The 21,057-nt window shown below is 46.9% G+C and overlaps 1 protein-coding gene across 1 annotated transcript; it reads left to right on the top strand.

Annotated features, from left to right (window-relative positions):
• The first annotated feature begins 103 nt into the window (after positions 1-103).
• Positions 104-13,969, top strand: MTRES1 (mitochondrial transcription rescue factor 1). Its single transcript, XM_045806960.2, has 4 exons — positions 104-499; positions 7,189-7,667; positions 9,729-9,801; positions 13,691-13,969. The coding sequence occupies exons 2-4, from the start codon at positions 7,201-7,203 to the stop codon at positions 13,868-13,870; spliced, it is 720 nt and encodes a 239-aa protein (XP_045662916.1). The 5' UTR covers positions 104-499; positions 7,189-7,200; the 3' UTR covers positions 13,871-13,969.
• Positions 13,970-21,057: the final 7,088 nt, after the last annotated feature.

The raw sequence follows: 21,057 nt of genomic DNA on the forward strand, positions 1-21,057 counted from the left end.
CAGCAGGGGTCGCTGCGCCGCCGCCGCCGCGTCCGTGAGCCCCGCCCGGCCCGCTCTCGCCGTGGCGGCGCTGACGGAAGGGGCGGGGCAGGGAGGGGCGGGGCCTGGAGGCCCGGGTCCGCAGGGCAACGGGGAGGGATCCAGGGAGGAGGAGCGGCCCTGAGTTGAAAGTAATTGCGCCCCTGTCGGGCGTGTTGTGCCCCCGGCCAGAGCCCACTCTGTTAACAGCTTTCCGGCGCGCACTCGTGAAGCAGGGGCGAGACGAACGCCTCTGCCCTGCCTGCGCTCCTGCCAGGACTCCGCGTGAATCTCTCGCGTCTTGCCCCGGCCCGACTAGCCTCGGGACGCCCTGTGGACCCGGGGGCTGCAGGGGCCGTGGGGATCCGGTGCGCCGTGGCAGTCCGCCCTTGGGCCCGGCCGCTACTGCTGGCTCCAAACGCAGACTCGGAGTTCGAGGACGCAGGTGTCCGGTTTCCTTTGACCTTGAAGACCCGGGAAGGTGCGCAGTTCGCGGGGGTGGCAAGTATGCGGGGGGGAGCCTACCCCATTCCCGCGGTCAACCTGAGAGGTCTTCAGAAGGGACGATTTTTAGTTGCAGTAGACTGCAAAGCAGTTCAACCAGGTTCTCCCTAACCGAGTAGTGAACAGGCTCACGAACGTGGAGCGATTCCCAGTGTCCCGCAGGTCAAGGGCAGCGTTGCCTCTATTCCAGACATTACTTTGCTTACAGGCTTCGGCTCGTTCACGTCTTATCTGTCCTGAAGATCTCCCCACAAACCTCCGGGCTTCTTCCGTTTTCCTCTCCACTACTCATGTCCACACCATTGGCAAAGAACTCTTTTAAAATGCACTTCTATCAGGTCATTCCCTGCTTGAGATCTATGATTCACATGCTTTCTGGGTCAAGTCCAAACTTTGATAGGCCAAGGCCTTTGGAGATCTAGCCTTTTGCCCTTCAATCCAGCTCCAACTTTGTGGGATCTTTTTTGGATTCATTCTGATGCTCCATTTCTCTTGATCTACTTTCATTCCACAGTGGCTAATTAAGCACTCATCGTGTGCAAGGCACGGTCTGGGCAGTTGGGATTCAGCAGAGGAAAACAAATTCAGGTGAAGATTTCTGCCCTTGTGGAGTTTATATTCTACTAGGAGAGACAGTCCAAAAAAAAAGAAAAAAGAAAAGAAAAACCTAGTAAATTGATAGGTGAGAAGTGCTATGGAGGAAAAAAAAGTTGAGTAAGGGGAGATTGGGAGACCAAGATGCTTATTAAATAAAATTGGAATGAGTGGACAGCAGTGAGGTGATATTTGAGTTAAGAGTTGAAGAAAATGAGTTATCTTTGCAGTTTTCTGGGGTAAGAGAGTTCTAGGTGCAGCTGGGACAAAGACCTTATCCAGAAATGCCCGTGTTGTATGTGGGGAGCATCAGGAAAGCCAGCGTAGCTGGACCTGAGAGCAGAGGTTGAGAGTGGCAAGAAATGGGGGGACGGGGGGACCAGATCACATAGAGCCTGTAACCTTGTCTCAGGGCTTTTGTAGGAGTGATATAGTATACATTACTTTTTGAAAGAATCACCGCTCTGTGGAAAATAGACTCTAATGGAGCCTTTGTAGTATTGCTATCATCCTCTGTCAAGATGCTGTAAATCTGTGGTAGCAGTGGAAGTGGTGAGAAGTGATGGGATACTGGACATGTTCTGAAGATACAGCCAACGTAGTTTCCTGACATTGCATACGGGTATGAGGGAGAGTCGAGAATGACTGGAAACTTTTGTTCTCAGCACCTACAGGGGTGGAGTTAATCATTCACTGAGATGGAGAAGGCTACAGGTGGAACAGATTTAGGGTTGGGGACATGTCAGGAGTTTGGGGGCCAATAAAGCTTGAGGTACCTGTTACACACCCAGGTGGAGATGTTAGGCATTTGGATATTGTGTCAGGGGTCGCCAAGACCTCCCCTAGGATCATTGACTGACTAGGAAGATTCAACGGGACTTGGCTGTGGCTCATGGCTGTGATTTATCACAGCAGAGAGATACAAAGCACAGTCACCAAAGAGAGAAGACTCATAAGACAAAGTGTGCAGGAAGTTAGGTGGTCTTCCAAGAGTCCTCCCCCAGTGGACTTACATAGGACATGCTGAAGTCCCCAGCAACAAATTATGACACTGTATGTGAAATACCATCTATCAGGGAACGCTCATTAGAGCCTCCGCCCAGGGTGTTGATTGGCTTTAGTCACATGGGCACTGACATGCCTAGCATGTACCAAAATTCAAGACTCCCAGAAGGAAAGCAGGTACTCAGCATAAGAAATTGTACAAACAGTTTAGACCCAGTGAGCAACTCCTGTCAGTTCTGAGAATGGTGAAAATCCTGAAATCCAGGTTTCCAGATGCCAGCCAAAGGCCCACCTTTGCAAGCAGGCCTTTCTAAGGATGGTCTCAAGCCTGCTGCTACATTAAGTCTCCTGCACAGATCTACATGTCTGGAATTGGGAGAAAGGTCTGGAATGGGAGATAGCTAGGGGAGTAGTTGGCATATAGGCAGTATTTAAAGCCATGGAAGTGTTTGGTGTGTTGATATGCATTTGTCAAAGCTGACTGATAGAGCTGAGCTGTAGAAGAGAAGCGGGCCAAATATTGAGCCCTGGGGCCCTCCAACGTTAAGATGCCTGGGAGAAGGAAGAAACAGCAGGTAAGGTGGGAGGAAAACCAAGAGCAAGGTGTCCTGGGAGCCAAGTGAAGAAGAGGCGAGTGATCAGTTGTCTCAGATGCTGCTGAGAAGTCAAACAAGATGAGGACTAACAAATGGCCTTTTGGGTTTAGAAAATGAGAGGCATTAAGGAGAGAGACAACCCTTTTTGAGAAGTTTTGTTGTAAAAAGGAACAAGAAAAGTTGTAGCTGGGGGTTAGTGGAATTAAGGTTGGTTGGTTATTCAGTGTGAGAAGTAACAGCATGCTAATGAGAATGGTCCATTAGAAAGGGAAAAGTTACAGTTGTAACTTGCTGTTTCCCCAGAGTTCTGTTTCAGGCCACCTTTGCCATTAGAACTCTTCTCCGGCATCCCCGCTCCAAGCTTTAGTCTTCGGGGTCCAGCCTCCTTTGGACCTGGGCTTTCACTCAAGTTCTCTGACAGCCAGTTTACCTGCCCACATTCCACTTGAATAGCAGTTCCTTGAGGACCAGAACTGTATGCTTTGTACGCAGGTCTAGTCTAGCTCGCTACTTGGCATGTGCAGGCAAATGAGTGAATGAGGGATGGATGTGGTAATGGGTAGGGTGTTCCCTTTATTTCTGGAAAATGAATCTGCAAGGATTCAATGGTTTTTTGTATGTGCCAAGCTGATTGGGAATGGGAATGAGGAAGGAGGCAGGGTTCCTGCCCTGTCACTACCCTTAGAGTTTGGGAGGTAAGAATAGTACAAAAGACACACAGCATTGGTGCAGCATGAGTTTGGGAAAGGGCAGGGGAAGGCGGAGAGGGAGAGTGGGTCTTAGGTGGAGCCTGGAAGATGGAGAAGCCATGCTAAAAGGACAGACACTTTTCTTTCCAGTAGTAGAATCCTTTCTTAAAGTGAAATAGAAGGAACCCCAGTATTTGGCCAGCACTGCTGTTCTAGTCGAAGAGGGTTGGGGCCTGGTTAGCCCTCCCCTCCAACATCTCCTCCTCTGAGCAGTTTGAAGGCTCTGTGGTGGAACTTGGGTTCTCAGACTCTACCCCATGGCCCTGGGTGTCCACTGCTAGAAATGGTGATCCTCTCCAGCAAAAATCAGGTTAATGTGTTTTCTCAATTTTATGTTCGTAAATTTTACCTAAACTTCAGCATGTACCAACATTTGCCTCCTAGAGCGTGAAGCAGATCACAGAGCGGGAGCAGCTAATAAACATGAAGGTAGTGCTTGGCCTGACATTTTGGTTATGTTAATTGTATTTCCATGTGAGTATGATTTTAAATAGCTGCTTTGTGCTAGCATAAGTGTCCTAGTGTAGGTAAATGTAATGTATTCGTGATACATCCAAAGAGCAGCGTCATATCCAGGCATTCCTCACAAAAGAGAACAGTGTGGTATAATGGCAGGACTTCGAGGGGGAAACGTAGTAATCCAGAGACTGACTGACAGGACTCTCCTCCCTCAGGATGTCTCCTCTTAGGATTTCTTCTAAGTCAGGGCACCAGTTCTCCCCACGCCTCTGCTCCTGAAACTATGCATTCTCTCTGGTGTTGCAGTTGGTGAACGTTGGTTTTTGTTCAAGAGAAAATGAGACATAAATTTCATGGTGTAGCAGGAAGAACAGTGGACTTGGAGTCAGAAGATTGACGGACAGTTCAGCATGGTGGTAAAGAGCCTAAAGACTTAGCCAGGGAGCCTGGGTTTGAATCCACTTAGTGTTTGTGTGACCCTGTCACTGAGATGATGAATTAATAGGTAGAGCAGGGCCTGACCCATAGTAAACAATGAGCGTTAAGAAGACCTGTCATTGGAAGCCTGGCTGTATTGTTTACTAGCCGTATGACCTAGCAGATTGTTAAATTGCTCCAGGTCTCATTTGTGCTCATCTGTAAAATGAGGGCCCTGTACAGAGTTATCCCTGAGAGGCTGCCCTTTTCATCTCCGCACACACATTCTGCTCCAGGAATATTGTTAATTGGGGGGCATGTGCAGCGAGGTTCTCAGCTCGCAGGCATACATATAGCCTTTGGCATTATACCTGATAGCAAAACAAACTTCGCTGAAGTCACTTAGGCCACCGTTTTCAAACTTCTTTTTATTATTACCTTCAGTAAATGTATCTTCCATGGTGACCCAGCATATGTGTATGTGTATTGCAGTGAAAATTATATAAAGCAGTATTTACTTACTATATGTGATGTACTGTAATATTTTCTATACTCTTCAGTTACAGTTCTTTTTTTAAAATTTATTTGTTTGACACAGAGAGCAAGAGAAAGCTCGAGAGAGCACAAGCAGAGGGAGTGGCAGAGGGAGAAGCAGGCTCCCAGCTGAGCAGGGAGCATGATGCTGGGAGAGGGGCGATTCCAGGACCCCGAGATCATGACCTGAGCACAAGGCAGACGCTTCACTGACTGAGCCACCCAGGCACCCCCAGTTTTAGTTCTTAAAAAGTAAAAAGTTTATAATGGCTCATGACCATTATAGTTTGAAAAACACCTAAAGATAGGCAAATTATCATCATTAATGCCAGTCTTTATCTTCTGTATTACAAGAGCATCTTATTAACCATCTGGTCTAGGCCCAACAGTAACTGGTGATTTCAGCCAGGGCTGTCTTGGCCCATAACTTGGTCATCACCAGATAAATGCTAATGAGTCTAGGATTTAGGACCGACACAGAATTTCTGAGGCTGATAGTACTCTGAGAGCTCTGGCCACTATGGTTAACCTTCCTCTTGTGTTTTGCATGGGTGGGAAGGTATGAAAGCCTCTGCTTATGAAAGAATTACTTTTCTTAAAATTTTACATCGTAAAGAATATATGTTAAAATGTTAACATTGGTTGTCATAGAGTGGATATGGGTGGTTTGAATTTTCTTTATATTCTTTTAAAATTTTCTACCATGAAAATATGTTTCACATATAATCATTGAAATCTTCTTTCTCTTAAATTATGGTAATAAGAGTAGCAATTACTACTTAAAAGAATCTTTACTTGGCAAAAAGTCCACCATTAGGTAACTTTTTTTAGTTTAGTTTTTTTTTTAAGATTTTATTTTTCTAAGTAATCTCTATGCCCAGTGTGGGGCTCGAACCCATAACCTGAGGTCAGGAGTCACATGCGCCACCAACTGAGCCAGCCAGGTGCCCCTTAATTTTTGATTATAGTGATCCATGAAATACAAAGTCTAGGAACTACTGAAATACACTATTTTCTTTCTTTATCCCTAGTTCTATAACATCTAAGGCTTTTTCCTATGTGTGATTATTATTCATTCTCTATTAAATTAGATAGAATATGTATAAAAATGATTTCTCTCAATATTTCTCTTTAAGGTGCTTCAAATAGTTTCCAGTCAGTATTTTAGAGCACTCTGTGGATTTTATAGCATTTAAAAATTATTTCAAATTACAGTTGTGTTGAAAAACAACCCTTAAATTATGCCTGCTTTATTTCTCAGTTAAGACTCAGATTGGTGTCCCAAGAGCAATGAGATACAGAGTTGAGCTTGTGGTGTCTGCCTTGTTCATGCCAACAAAAATAAGAGCCAGCATTTTAACAAATACAACTTGGAAGTAGCTAGCTGTGTGCTTTTGAGTGGGCTTACAGATAATTGCTGTTGTCAGCTTTGTGATGAATGGAAAGTAGGAAGGAAAAATAATTGAAACCAACATCAAAGAGATCTGTCTGAAAGGATAGCCTTGGCACCATGGAAAGTCATTGACAGACTTAAGGTATGAGGATATGGGCCATATGGCAACCCTCTCAGATTACTAAACCGTGGTCTCTAAAGCCATCTTGGTGTGCTTGGGAAGGTTTGCTCCCATCATAAGAAGATGGTTTCTGCTGCCTTTGAGGTAACCTAGGACTTGACTACTCTCTGGCATGTTAGCACCTCGGTGCCTCAGGAAACGATTAGCTAGTTTCTGGGTCTTCTGGCCCCTTCCTTCTCTACTAGCTAGCGGCTCCGTTAAACGGTAGGAGAAAGATGGAAAAGGAGGTAAAACGCGGCTCTGTCCGGTCTGCTCCTTGCTAGCTTGGATTTGCTGGGGCGGGGGTTGAAATAAAGTCTAGAGATTCACTCTGGGTTTTAGGAAGTTATGACTTGGTGTCCTTCCTTGGCAAAGTCAGTGTTGTAAGGATGTGACGTATGTCAGCAAATAGTCTTTCTCTGCTTGAGATCTTTTTTTTTTTAAACCGTTGAGAACTATTGTTAATATTCTTCGGTAGCAGTCCATATCCAAGCTAATTTGGGGGATGGAGAAGAGGAGAACCGGTGTGTTCACACACATCTAGTTCCACCCTCCTGACCACCCTGCGAGGGAAGCACAGCTGGAAGACTCACCGTGGAAAAGTACATAGCCCTGAGTACGTGCAGACCAGTATGGCCTTTTGTAGGGGAGAGTAAGTGCGGTTTTGATAACAGAGTGTTCGTGGTACCTATGGTTTATGTTGTGAGGATGCCAGGACACTGCACTTGTGAAATAAAACTGAATTATTGTCTGTTTCAGGTTATATGCGCCATGGCTCTGACCGGTGTCAGATTGCCTGCCAGCGTTTTGAGAAAGCCAGATGCCTGGATTGGACTCTGGGGATCGCTGCAAGGGACACCTTCCTATAAACTCTGTGCTTCCTGGAATCGATACTTATATTTTTCTAGTACCCAGTTAAACACATCAAGTTGTAAAACATTTCTCCATAGCTTTTTCTCACTGAGACTCCCAGAGCTTTTAATATCTCCAGAATATATTTTCCCACTTTCCATAAGACTTAAAAGTAATATAAGCTCTAAAAAGTCCACTAAGAAGACTCCGCAAAAAGCTGAGGATGAAGAGGACTCTGAAGACGAGAGTGATCGTGAGACGAGTGAGCGCGAAGAGGAGCTGGAGGATGACCCCACTGTGATCAAAGACTATAAAGATCTGGAGAAAGTAGTGCAGTCTTTTCGGTATGATGTTATCCTAAAGACAGGCCTAGATGTCGGGAGAAAGTAAGTATGATGCGCATTTTATTACAAAACCCCTTGTCTTTTTGTCATTTTAATGTAGTAGTTCCCATCACTCAGCCCATCTTTTGGTGAGGGGCAGCCACAGTTAGGAGAGGACCTTCCCGGTCACCTGTTCCAGTTATTTCCTCCTACAGATGAGAACACTGACTCCCCAGCAAGTCAGGTGACTGCACATCCCATGTGCCATATTTCCCTGATCCTAAGACACTGGCGGCTCTTCTTAAGATGAGCCACCGATTTAATACCAGCTTCTTGAGGAAAGTAATGACCTTGTTAGAGGTGTATAGCGAGAGGAAACCGCGCCTGGGTTTCACAAATGCCACAGTGTAAGAAGGTACCTTTTAGAAGCAACAGAAGCAGTGTAATGTAAAGAATGCAGGCTCGGGCGCCTGGGTGGCTCAGTCGGTTAAGTGTCTGCCTTCAGCTCAGGGTCCTGGGGTCGAGCCCCGCATCGGGCTCCTTGCTCAGCAGGGGGTCTGCTTCTTCCTCTCCCTCTGCCTGCCGCTCCCCCTGCTTGTGCTCGCTCGCTCTCTGTCAAATAAATAAATCTTAAAAAAAAAAAATGCAGTCTCTACAGCTAGACCCCTCATGCTCTGTGTGAGCGTGGGCAAGTTCCTTGAATTCAGTTTTCTCATCTGTAAAATGTAAAACAGCCCTACTCTAGAAGTTGGTGCTTCTGTCTAAAGCATCTTAGTGGATGGAACTAGAGAGGATTATGTTGGTCAGAGAAAGACAAATACCATATGATTTCACTTGTATGTGGAATTTAAGAACAAAACAGATGAATATAGGGGAAGGGAAGTAAGAGAAACAGAGGCAAACCATGAGAGACTTTTCACTCTAGGAAACAAACAGGGTTGCTGGGGGAGGTGGGGGATGCGTACCTGAGTGACGGGCATTAAGGAGGGCACGTGATGTGATGGGTGTTATACGCAACTGATGAATCACTGAACTCTACCTCAAACTAGTAACACACTATGGGTTAATTAAATTGAATTTAAATTTGAAAAAATAATAAAGCATTTTAACAGTGCCTGACACATAGTAGGTACTCATCGTATGTTAGCTATTATGAAGAAAATACTGTGTGTTCATATATAGTGCATAGAGATGTTAAATAGAACTTTCAAGATTTTTTTAGTATTCTTGTTCTCTCTGCTGGACTAATCATATAAGAATAATGACCCTCATTGTTCATCCATTCCTTTAGCAATCATTGTGTGCATACTGCATGCAAGGTAAGAATCATGGTATGGATAATATACTCAGATTTCCATGTGTAATTTATACCTTTATGACCTAATTTAATGGTATAGTTTAATTTTTTAATCCACAAAGCTTAAGGACTCAATAAAGATGACTGAGCCCATAGGCATCCTCTTGGGGATTTACTGAATGTTCTCTAAAATCTGGCATACTTGTTGGGGGGTGGGGGCTCTCTCTTCCCCAGAGACGTAGCTGCTGCTGTTATAAGCAGAGCCCCAGATGGTAATCACTTGAAGTTAGAGCAGCGAGAGAAAAGTGCATGGATCTTTGTCAGCACCCTCTCCTGGTCTGTTTGCCCTAGTGATTGAATTGAGAGATCAGTGGCTGCTGGGTTGGCATTTCCTGGACCTCAGTGCGGAGTCACAGGGGATTTTTTTAATGGCTTCACCGTACGTGTGGTGCCTGGTTTTTCTCTCGGAGCCCAGAGCCCTTTGATGGTCATGAATAATGGGAGCTCCCGCTTTGCAGGCGGCTGCTGCAGGAGTCTGGTGGGGTACCCCAGGCCCTCCCGAAGCTTACCTGCCCAGTGGTTGCAGCACATCTCTGCCCCCGTCCGGCATCTGTTCAGAAGCGCCCCTTGATCTCGCTGTTTCACATGCACACGGAAGCAGTTGACTTCCACTTCCCTGGCACCCAGAATGGAGGTTTTGTGGAGAGGCTGGTCACTGTCAGAATAAGCGTTAATGGCAGGTGTTTTTCTCAGACCTCTATAATTGTCTTGAATATATTTCTATTTCAAAGCGTTTGACTTTTTTTTTTTTTTTTTTTTTTGTTAAGCAAAGTGGAAGATGCATTCTACAAAGGTGAACTCAGGCTGAATGGGGAAAAATTATGGAAGAAAAGCAGAACGGTGAGCTATTCTGACAGCCAGACATTTTTGTCTGTTGCTCTGCCAGTACTCAGTGCCACCCCGATTTCCCTTCGAGGGTCCTCAGTGACTCCTTTGTGTGTTGTGTTGCCCTCTCTGCAGTTCCCCACGGGCCTGGTCAAGCTAGGGAGAACCGCCAGCCAGCTTCCGCCACACAAACCGCTTGCTCTTCTGCAGCCGTAATGTCCAAGAGAAAGCTTTCCCTTTTTCTTTAAAATTTTAAGATAGGCCACTGTCACAGTTGGCAAAAATCCGTTAACCAAGTCATTAGCCCCATGAGAAGCTAGTAACAAGACTGAAAAGAAAGAGTTGATCCGTATAGAGGTGACTTTGGACTGCTGTTGCTGAGCAGACGTGTGACGCTGATCCGGTCAGCCGTACCCCCGGCACTCGTGCGCCCCACGGTGTGCAGAGCAGCTGTCAGAAAGGGACTCTGTTTTCTAACAGGCCCACAGCAATACCGTTGCTAAGTGAGAGAAATCAAGTATAAACAAATGCATTTCCAGTACCCAGTGTTGTTACAATAAGTCATATATATATACAGTTTAAAATGTGTATTTTTGTAGAAATAGGTTGCATATATACATACATCTAGAATTAAAATAGTAATATTACTAGTATTTATCTTTGGGGCATTATGGGTTTTATTTTCTTCATTCTTTTTATTTTCTGAGTTTTTTATAAGTATAGATCACTTTCATAATTGGAAAAACACGAATGATAGTAAAAGTTAACAAAGCACAATAAAAAAGCTATGACAGACGCTCTTTAAAAGTTCGGAAGAGGGGCGCCTGGGTGGCTCAGGTGGTTAAGCGCCTGCCTTGGGCTCTGGTCAGGATCCCAGGGCCATGGGATCGAGCCCGGCCTGGAGCTCCTGGCTCAGTGAGGAGTCTGCTTCTCCCTCTCCCTCTGCCCGTCCCCCTTCCCTCCTCATGCTCGCTCTGTGTCTCTCTGTCTCAAATGAGTAAATAAAATCTTTAAAAAAAAAAAAGAAAACTTGGAAGACGCAGACAGGAGGCATTGGCAGACAATCTCACTCTTAGTGTCTAGGGAACCAATGTTCCAGGGAAGTTAGACACACTTTCGTAGGTGGCTTTTAAGCTTGTTTCATATTTCACGGCACCCCAGGGCTTGGAGGGCTTGAGCTACACCCCTGGGACAAGGGAGGTGTGAGCTGTCGGCCGTGGACCCAGGTGAGCACCGAAGCTTTCCTCGGAGACCAGGCTCTCTGGGTTCCTACAGGTTCTCATGGAGGACAGGAGGAGAGGGCTCTCCTCAGTGCTTGTCTCAGCTGCCGAGTCCCAAGGTCCACGATCTGGGATGGCACCTGACCCGGCAGGTTCAGCGTGTCAGTCCCGGCTCTGTGAGCTGCGGGACACCAGGCACTCCAGACGTGCATCTGGAGATCAGGCCCTTCTTGTCCCGTAATTGCTTTTTCCTGCTTGTAGCCCTGCCCCCTCTCCGCCGCCGCCGTGTTCCTGAGACAAGACCTGCTCTGGGCACCCACGCCTCTGTGCCCGGCCTCATTTACAAACGCCACAAGTCTCTTTTTCCCTCTCTGCTTTGAGATATTGTTAACTACAGTCTAATTGCTGCTTCTTCATTCTGCCTTGGGTGTTCTGTTGTCTCGGCTGCCTTCCAGATTTCTCCTGAGGGTCAGCAAAGGAAGGGGCTGGTGTTAACACTCGACTGCCTTGTTACTAGGAGGCCTGTAGCCATAGTAACTGCAGCTAAGGGGAGATTTGAAATGTAGATATTTGGAACAGCCCATAATCCCAGCCAGTTTGCTTTGTGTGTGCTGTGCCGTCTCCCACGTTAGAAAGGACAGGCCCTTGCAGGGAATAAAGGACACCTGCCCTTCCGTGGCCTGCCGCGTGGGGCTGTGCCTGGCTGCTGGCCTTGAAGGGTCAGGCAGACTGTGGCTCCGCGGAGCTTTCCTGTGAGCTGCGAACCATGGTGCTGTAGGTGCTGGGTGCCTGCTGACTTACGCAAAGGCTGCATAGGGCCTGAGGACGGGACCGAAGCTCACCTCTCCCTGGGATTGCCCGGCTAAAGGAGAAACGTTCCTTCCCTAGTCTCTGCCTTAGAAGCGGGCTCCTGAAGGGGTCTGTTGCTCAGCCACACACTAGCCGGCTTTTTTAAGGGCCAGATACTGCACACAGTAGATCTGTGAAGGGATACACAGAACGGTTGGTTGCCTTTCTCTCTGTATCCTTTAATGCCTTTTATATATGCATATGTTATTTACTAAAAAGTGAATTTTAATGAAATAAAGTCATGCTGAAAAATGTAAAGGGATTCAAAATATTCGTTTTCAAACCTTGTATTTCTGGACATTGACTGTAAATGTCCACACAATTGGACCAAATGGTTTTGTTTTTTGTTGTCTTTTTTTTAATTGAACTCACGAGAACTACGGGAGGACAGCCTCCCTAGATGATGCCTGGGTCAGCCCATCCTTCAGACCGAGGGGAAAAGCAATCTTCATGCTTCCTTGTGGTGTGAGGCTTTTGTTTCTCAGCCCAGAGGGGAGGTTTATAATCAGCTGCTGTGTGTTTCACATGTAGCTGCCCTAGGCCTGGGTTGACCAGTATGGCATGGTGGCAAATGTGTGCATTCCCATGTTGTAGACTGAATACTGGGCCCTTGAATGGGTGGGAAAACAAATACGAGCTTGCCCCGGTAAGGTGCAGATGTTTTTGACAGCATGAATTTAGGAGTGCCTCAGAGAGCGTTAATCAGAAAAGAAGGTAAAAGTGACACCATATTTCTTTTAAGTGGCCACGTGTGCCCACTTAGAGGCCACGGCCAACACATGGGGTTGCTGCCCGCCTCCTTGGAAGCAGTTGTGAGTGGTCTGAGATGGCCCCAGCCGTTCCTGGCTTGTGTCTAGTAAAAGCAGCATATGGCACCTGGGTCCGTTTAGCTCCTTCCTGAGTCACTGGGCAGGTACCCCTGGAATCCTGACCTCCCAGCACCAGGTGCCCACCGTGGGCTGTCCCTGGCAACACTGCTGTCTGTGACTGCCCTAGGACATGCCCTGGACTAGTTAGCCCAAGGCTCCCATCTGGGCAAGAATGGGTTTGACCTCAGCCCTTTGAACTCATTGAGTCAGCATCCAACTTGATCCTTGGTCCTTTTTGTGACGTTGTCTTTGTGAATTGAGTACTATCTTGATGATGTGGCATCACTAGGGCTAGTCAGAGCTAGAAAAGAAGTTTACCATTTCTCTAACAGATGCAGCTGTGACTCCGCAGTGACTGATTTTCAACAGACTGCCCCATCCCCAATTCCGCAGCTCATCTGGGTCGAAATCAATGAAAAGTCACACTGGAAATGGTGTTTTCAGTGCTGGCAATAATTACTGCGTACATACTCTCTACGATTGTGCCCCACTTTCTTTGCCTCTTGTCACTGTTACTGAAACAAATCCCTCTGAGTGTGTCCTTCAATCATCTAGTAGAGGTGAGTGTTTGAGCCACACCACACAGGCCATAAGCAGCCAGCTGTCTAGGTCTGATGGAAGGACACGGATGGTTTTGGGCACATGCGTGTGAGGCATTCTCTGAGGGAGGCCCTTTCACCTGGAGGCACTAGGGATAAGGGACGGCGTCAGAGGAATCACTACCTTTTCTCACATGCCCCTCTGTGTAATGATGGTCCCCTGATAAAAACTCAAAGCAAGGACATTTGCGGGACACCTGGCTGGCTCAGTCAGTGGAGCATGCGACTCTTGATTTTAGGGCCATGAGTTCGAGCCCCACATTAGGTGTAAAGATTACTAAAAAAATAAACTTAAAAAAAAAAAGGACACTTGCATTGGCCTGTTTCCCAAAATGCAATGAAGGCTGAGTTTCCTTTTAATTTTCAGGTGAAAGTGGGAGATACATTGGATCTTCTAATTGGAGAGGATAAAGAAGCAGAAACAGAGACAGTGATGAGGGTTCTCCTGAAAAAAGTGTTGGAGGAGAAAACGGAAAGTGAAAAGTACAGAGTGGTGTTACGCCGGTGGAAAAAGTTAAAGTTGCCTAAAAAGAGTATGTCGAAATAAATGGATTGCTTTTTATTGATAAAACTGCTTTCTGGTGATGGGGGAAGGGCCAACTTCAAAAAAGGATATTTTTATTAAAATAAAGTTATCTAACCTTTAGTGGACTCTGCTGAGCTATTTTATGGAAATTGGGATCCACAGCTTGGAGACACTGCCGTGGCCTGGATTCCTGTCCGGGGCTTGATTTGTGCCCATTTCGACCTCATTTTGGCCTCGTGAGCATGAATAAGATGTGTGCTGAATGAACTAACCCCAGAGAGGTTTTAATGCCAAGCCTGCTGTTTCCCACATTAACTACCTTGGGAGTCTGTGCGAAATAAACTGGCCTTGTTTGTGCTTTCATTTCAGTTTTATCCTTGTTGACCAGCTTCCCTGGGTTCAGGCTTCTTACGGCAACCAAGTAAAGTCAAGGTCACCCTTCATATCCATGGGGAGACTGGTTTCTCCACCAACCCTTCTGAACTACCCACATGTGAGCTTTAGTTCCCTTCAGTTTGTCTTCAGAAGTATGGATAAGTGAAGTTGTTCCAACTCATTCCGAATGGGCTACTTAGGGCCCTTTTAAAATGAATTGTTCAGGGCAGGGGTTGGTAAACTGAGGCGGCTGGAGGCCTTTTGTATGGCATTCAAGAATGGTTTTTACATTTTTAAAGCGTTAAGAGAAGGAAGGAATATATGACAGAGGCCTTAGGTAGCCCACAAAACCTAAAATATTTACTCTCTTACCTTTTACAGAAAAAAAAAAATGTGATGACCCCTACCCCAGCTTAGGGTAATAAGCTGAGTGTTTAATTTTCAGGTGAAGGTAGATTTTAGTAGATTTTAGGGGAAACAGATTTTACCAATGAAGAGAACGAAGAGTCCGAGACCAATTATTCTAATTCTCAAGAAAGTGTTACAAAAAGGACAAAGCCTAAAAAAAATACAGTATTAGAAGGGACACATACATAATATACATCATCTAAGAAAAGGACATCTGCAGAAATAAATTGGTTTGTAGACTCCCAGGAACAGTTTCCTAGCACTAGAAGGGTCAGCTCAACTAGACACCTATTAGATGGTGTCCTGGAAAAAAGACTGGCTGTGTCTGGGTCCTTTTATTTGCCCTCCAGGAATTCTTGAGAATTCAGGTTAACTGACAGTGAAGGGGGACTTCTGTGGCCCAAAGCAGGGGGATGTCTGGGCCCATTGAGTCTGGAAGTCTTTAACACCTTGGAGTTCAGAAGACTCCCAAAAATCGATTTTTATTTGAAAGCCTAAGTAAGCTCTCAGGCAGAAATACTACGTACCGTGCAGAGCAACAGAGGGAAGTTTTGTTTTCCCACTTGTTAATTGGGCTTTTCTGAGTTATCAGTAAAAACAACATGTTTCATTTCAACATGACTTAGTTATGAATTATAATTTAGGAGACTAATGTCTTTACTTTTTCTCATTTTCTTTACCTCTCTGTCCATCTTGTTCTCCTTCCCTCTCCCTCCTGCTCTTCTCTTGACTTCTCTTTGGAAGGTTATAGAAAGCCTAAGAAGTCTTGTGTGGTGAGGGGCAGCACGGCCTTGTGATGTGTCAGGGGTCCTGGTTTTTAGGCTCAGTCTTGCCATTAGAAGTTGGGTTACCTCAGTTACAGTTGACCTCAGTCTCTCTGAGCTTCAGCTTCCTCATTGGTCAGCTGGGGATGAGGACCCTAATTGCCTTACCTGTCGTGTGTTCAAAGGAAGGAGAAAATCAAAATGTGTTGTATGAGGTCAGAGGAGTTGTTGCTAGGGAGGAAGCAGGAAGAGCCACTTGAAAGGCTTTCTGGAGAGAGGTAATTAGCACCTCACCTAGCTGCTTGCCTGTTTGGTGGCTCACTCCAGACCTGTTTTAAAAAATCAAACTAAGAAAAAAACATCTGATGGAGAATGTTGGTTTGGTGACGCCCTGTGGCAAAAACCGATCTCTCACAGTTGTCTACAGTGCGAGGGACGTGGTTATGAAACAGCAGAAACAAAAGGACGTGGTGATGAAATAGAAACAAAAGCAATTCATAAAAAGATTTACGGAACTCTTGCAACTCATTACTTGACCCACACGACGGTTGCTTTGTAAGGCCGCCGTGGCGAGGCCTCCTCAGCGAAAATTAAAATTGGAAAAGATTAAAGATGTCTATGTTTCTAATGCTGTGGTTCTCAACCGGGGGTGATTTCACACTTGGCAATGTCTAGAGACATTATGGTTGTCACAGCTGAGGGGGTTTAAGGGCATCGAGTGGACAGGGACCAGTGATGCCTCTAAACCTGTACAGTGTACAGGACGCCCCACAGCAAAGTTATCGGACCCCAAACGACAGTAGGAGTGAGGTTGAGACACCCTGCTCTAAGGGGATGACAAGGTTTGTTTTTTGCTTTTTTTTTTTTTTTTAAGTTACGACTACTTTGGTAGAGGCTGATCAAGCCCTTTACCAGTGACGGTAATTCTTTCAAAGAAATAGCTCTCCTCTAGGAAATACGACGCTAATGGCACTTCTCTGCCAAAGAGCATTTAACTGTCTTTCCTGGAAAATTATGTAGATGGCTAGGCAATCGTTCCATTATCTTTTTAACATTTTGTAGAGAAAAGTAGAACATTGGGGGGATATTTCTTAACCCATAGTGTATTTGGTCAGTGATGACTGGGGAGACGGAAACATAACTAGCATTTTCCAAGAAGCGAAAAAGAGAGTTCGGTTGGGGTGGTGGTACGTTCCATGACCTTCTGAAGGGCGCGGTGTATACCCAGCAAGTAAAATGACGCCCTCCTGAAGTTCTGCCGTATCGCGGTCGCATACATGTTGGCTTTCAAAAAGTTACTGTCAGGGGCGCCTGGGTGGCTCAATCCTTAAGCGTCTGCCTTCGGCTCAGGGCGTGATCCCGGCGTTATGGGATCGAGCCCCGCATCAGACTCCTCTGCTATGAGCCTGCTTCTTCCTCTCCCACTCCCCCTGCTTGTGTTCCCTCTCTCGCTGGCTGTCTCTATCTGTCAAATAAATAAATAAAATCTTAAAAAAAAAAAAAAGTTACTGTCAGATTATCAGCCAGCTTACCGACAGTCTCCAGTGAACAGTGAAGGAAATGAGGGACTCCGTGGGGCGGACTCAGGAGAGAGAAAGAGTGCGTCTCCCCAACTGCTCTCAGCGAGTCCCGTAGGGAGCTTGTTCCACATTTACCAGCACATCATCGGGTGGGACTGAGGGTACACACCCCTAAGTTTCCCACCAGGAAGCGCCCTAGCACCCGTACCCACCCCCGAAGTTACTCTTCCAAATTCATTTTTTCTCCTCTCTAGTTCTGTATCTCTACGTCGTCCTCGTGAGCCAACCGCGCTAATGCATTTAATGTGTCTTTTTGTTTGTATGCATTCTTCTAAAATGTGTTACGCTGTTCTGTGCACCTATTTTAAATTTTATATGGCATTACTATGGATTTCATTTTTTATCTTTTTCCACCCATCCCTGGCACATCTAATCCGTCGCTTCTCACTGCTGCGTAATACCAAAGTGCGCCCACCCCACGGGCCTGCCCGTGCGCCCAGCACCCCCCCAGCTCCCCCGCCCACAAGTAACAGTGCTCTTACTGACCTGAGCAGCTGAGCCGGGCTGCCCTCCCGCCAGCGACAGCGCCTGTGGACAGAGCCCCATCCACCCCAGCGTGACCCAGCTTTCTTAACTTAATATAGGTATAAAGAGATACACTTACTTTTACCAGGCGTTCTTTGTGAATTCTCTTTTTTCTGCGCAGGAAATTCCCCCATGACCTGCTGCTCCTGCCTCTGGTAGCTGCTACTCCCTAGTCTGTCCCTTGGAATTCCTCGGAAGGCTCTGAAATTGGAGGCAGCTGAGACTGCCGCTTTCCTGTTCCTCTCAAAGACGGGCTTGTTTGCTTAAGGGTTTTTTTTGTTCGTCATTCGTTAACAGACCAGGCGTATCGGCAGCAGGCTAGTGACAGTATGATTTTGCGAGGTCTTGAGGACATGGCTTCCTCACGATGCACTTGTTGATTCTGCTGTAGAGATGTCAGCTGTACCCAATGGGCCTTCTATCCTGGGACTTGATTTTTTTCAGAGAGTGTGGGGGTGGGAGGCGAGCAGAGGGAGAGGGGGAGAAAAAGACCCTTAAGCAGACTCCACACCCAGCATGGAGCCCGGCGCAGGGCTCGATCTCCCCACGCTGAGATCAGGACCTGAGCGAAGATCAAAGAGTCGAACGCTTAACCGACTGAACCACCCAGGCACCCCTCCTGGGACCTTATTCTTAAAGCTGCTGAGACCTTCCCCACGGCAGCTAAGTGGAGCCCCAAAAACTGCAGTCAGGGTAGAAAGCAAGTGTCTAAAATGGGCGATTTCTGTTTAGAGGTCTGGACTGGTAATACCCAGTCCTAGAGCCCCACTCAGAGGGTGACTATTAGATACTTCCTTCCCCATGCAATGCATAGAATTTCCTTTCGGATTGAAGGGGAGACCCCTTACCTCTTGATTCTGAGACAGATCTACGAAAGCTGAGGCTAAAATGATAGCAGCCCGCTCTGCATTCAATTCACACAGCCAGTAGGAAGCTGGGGGGAAGGCGCCCGTCACCAGGGGTCTATACACAGGCCCCCTCGGGCCTTGGCTGTGCCCGCGAGGGGGCTCCTGCGTGTCCACACCGAGGAGGAGACTCAGGCTGAATACCCTGTGCCAGAAACAGCAGGATCTGCACACCGGGAGACAAGGCTGGGGGGTACTGCTGGAGTCAGGCGGCTGTGGGCCTGCTGCCTCGGGCCGAGCCCGGCCCCGGGCCATCCGCACGGACCTCAGCTGCCGGCACTACGCCAACCAGCTCGGCTTCCCAGGCTGCTTGTTACCCATGTGCATCCTGAAATTCGGTTTCAGGCCAGAAAGCTTCGGTTTTGTGTTGTTTACCATCACAGCCTTCTCTCCAAGGCCTCTTAACTACCAGCTAATGAGTTTGGGACTCGTTAGAGTCATGGAACAGCGCCCAGGAGATAACCGCATGACACATATTTTTGCAGAACGCATGAACTTCCTTTAGAGGCAGAGATGACTTAAACGGTATTCCTTGTTCTGTCTCCTGCATTGAAAGGTCTCCCAAGTCAAGCACTCACTCAGGCAGATCCAGAAGCTCAGACTGGACGGTCAGCAAAACCCCAAGTTAAATGGCAGGAGACCACCAGGCAGAAAGACGGAGGAACGTACTGCACGCAGCGGCACTGAGATCGAGAGCACGGACTCAGTTGGCCTGGTCCTCATTAGCAGCCCCCAGCTCTGCCAGCTGTATGACCTTGGCCAAATTGCTCAACCTCTTGAAGCATCCCCATCTGTCAAATGGGGGATAGAAACAGGGTTTCTGTGAGGATTACATGACATAATGTATGTCAAGTCCCTAGCACATTCCTAAGCCATTACTGCATTCAGAAAATGGGAGTTCTGACAAAAACCCGAACTCCCTGTAATTTAAGGACCCATTGTCACTTCTGACTACACCGCTGTCACACTGTAGGGCTTCTGGAAGGATGAGCTGTGGTTCTGACCCTGGCGGACGCTGATGGAGGCTTAGCCAGACCCCCTTTACCAGAGCATCCATTCCCTCGCGGCCCTTCTGAAGCTCAGCCCTTGGCCATCTTGCCAGGAGAGCTGCCCTTTGCCCTGTGGAAGGCCTTTAACAAGGCCCAGCCAGCCCCTCTGCCTCACCTGAGACTAATTCTGCCAAACCATCCATGTTCTAGGGCTTCCCAGTGTGGGGAAAGCTGGACTGCAGTGGAGACCCGCGCTCTAGCGCCTGGCCTTGCCTGGCCCCTGCATCCCTCCTGCCGCTTCTCCGGAGGAGAAGCCCACAGCCATTCTCCCAGGAATGGCTCAGGCTCTGCCCCTAGGGAATCCGATCCATGGCAGTTACTTTCACACTCTTCCCAAATTTCCTCGCTATTCCCAGAACAGGACTACCCACAATCGCCAGTGATTTCTCACACAGCAATTCTAAAACCGGCACCCCTGTATCTAAGATCAGACAAACTGGGGCTTAGAGTATGTGGGCGATAAAGGACAGCAGTGACTTGCACTTGTTTTGGGGTCTGAATCTCTGTGAGTCGTGGCTCAGAAGATATTCAGCACCCAGGATGGTGTGGTGTTGCAGAAACAGACAACGGGTTTAAACCCTAACACCAGGATTTGCCAGTTGCAAACTTGGGCAAGAAACATACTTCTGCTCCCTTACTATAAAACAAATTGTTAACAGCTCCCAAGACACTTGAGTTTTTATGAGAATTAAACGAGATACTATATATCCCACTCAGGGCCGTACCATACCTTTCTTAATAGGCACAACTATGGAACTTACCTCACAGGGTTTTTGAGACGATTATCAGGTAGAGTTCTCAGCAGCGTGGCTGGCACACGGTATGGACTCAGTGAATGTTAGCGGCCATTACAGTGTTCATCCCTTTCCCACCATGGGCCACGGGGGGACAGTGGGGTGGGGTGGGGGGTAACTTTATTTAGAAGCTCCCTCCAAGAGTTCACTGCACTTCACCATCCAGTGATCATGATAATTAATTTAGTGTGTAGTTCTTATCTCCAAGAACTAGATTTTATAAGTAAGCTCACACGTACTGAAATTCTGTGACTTTTCTTTTTGGTAGAAAACAAACTACAGCGAGAATTCAAGAATTTAGTCTTCCTTCGAGTCTTGCTTAAACTTGTCTCTCCAGCCCCTGACCAGCCCTAACCTGCTGACGAGGCTTACACACAGAAGTGTCAGGATTCACAACGAAGCAAAGAGTCACCGGGAAAAGTGTTCCAATCGCAAGCCACACGTTTATATCTGTGTGACCCTTGGCCAAAAACAATGTTTCTCTGACAGCTTTAGATAGTATTTTTACTATGAATATGAAATAATGTATAATTAGCCGAAGAGAAGAGGTAAGAAAAAACACGCATCCTTTTGTTATCAGTTAACATATGTTAGCTTTGAGGAACTAAATCCCATTTGATCCAAAGTAAGAAAGAGAAAAGAAAAAGAAAAGAGTGAAACGAAGCTCTGCTAGTGCGGCACCAGGGCTGGGCTGGCACCTGACCAGGAAAGGTACGAACAGGTCAAAAGCACCTCCCACTATGTGGCCAGGAAGTGGTTTGTGTAGAAAAGGGCTAGGATTTATTTGGCGACTTCTCAGTCATTCAGC

Source organism: Ursus americanus, chromosome 11, assembly GCF_024610735.1.
Source record: "Ursus americanus isolate L20-20 chromosome 11, mUrsAme1.1.p, whole genome shotgun sequence".
In the NCBI taxonomy this organism is placed as follows: Eukaryota; Metazoa; Chordata; class Mammalia; order Carnivora; family Ursidae; genus Ursus; species Ursus americanus.

Excerpts from the sequence above, each read along its gene's own strand:
- MTRES1 (XM_045806960.2), top strand. The coding sequence starts at position 7,201 with ATGGCTCTGACCGGTGTCAGATTGCCTGCCAGCGTTTTGAGAAAGCCA. Across the intron at positions 7,668-9,728 it reads GGCCTAGATGTCGGGAGAAA|CAAAGTGGAAGATGCATTCT; the intron begins GTAAGTATGATG and ends TTTTTTGTTAAG. Across the intron at positions 9,802-13,690 it reads TATGGAAGAAAAGCAGAACG|GTGAAAGTGGGAGATACATT; the intron begins GTGAGCTATTCT and ends TTTAATTTTCAG.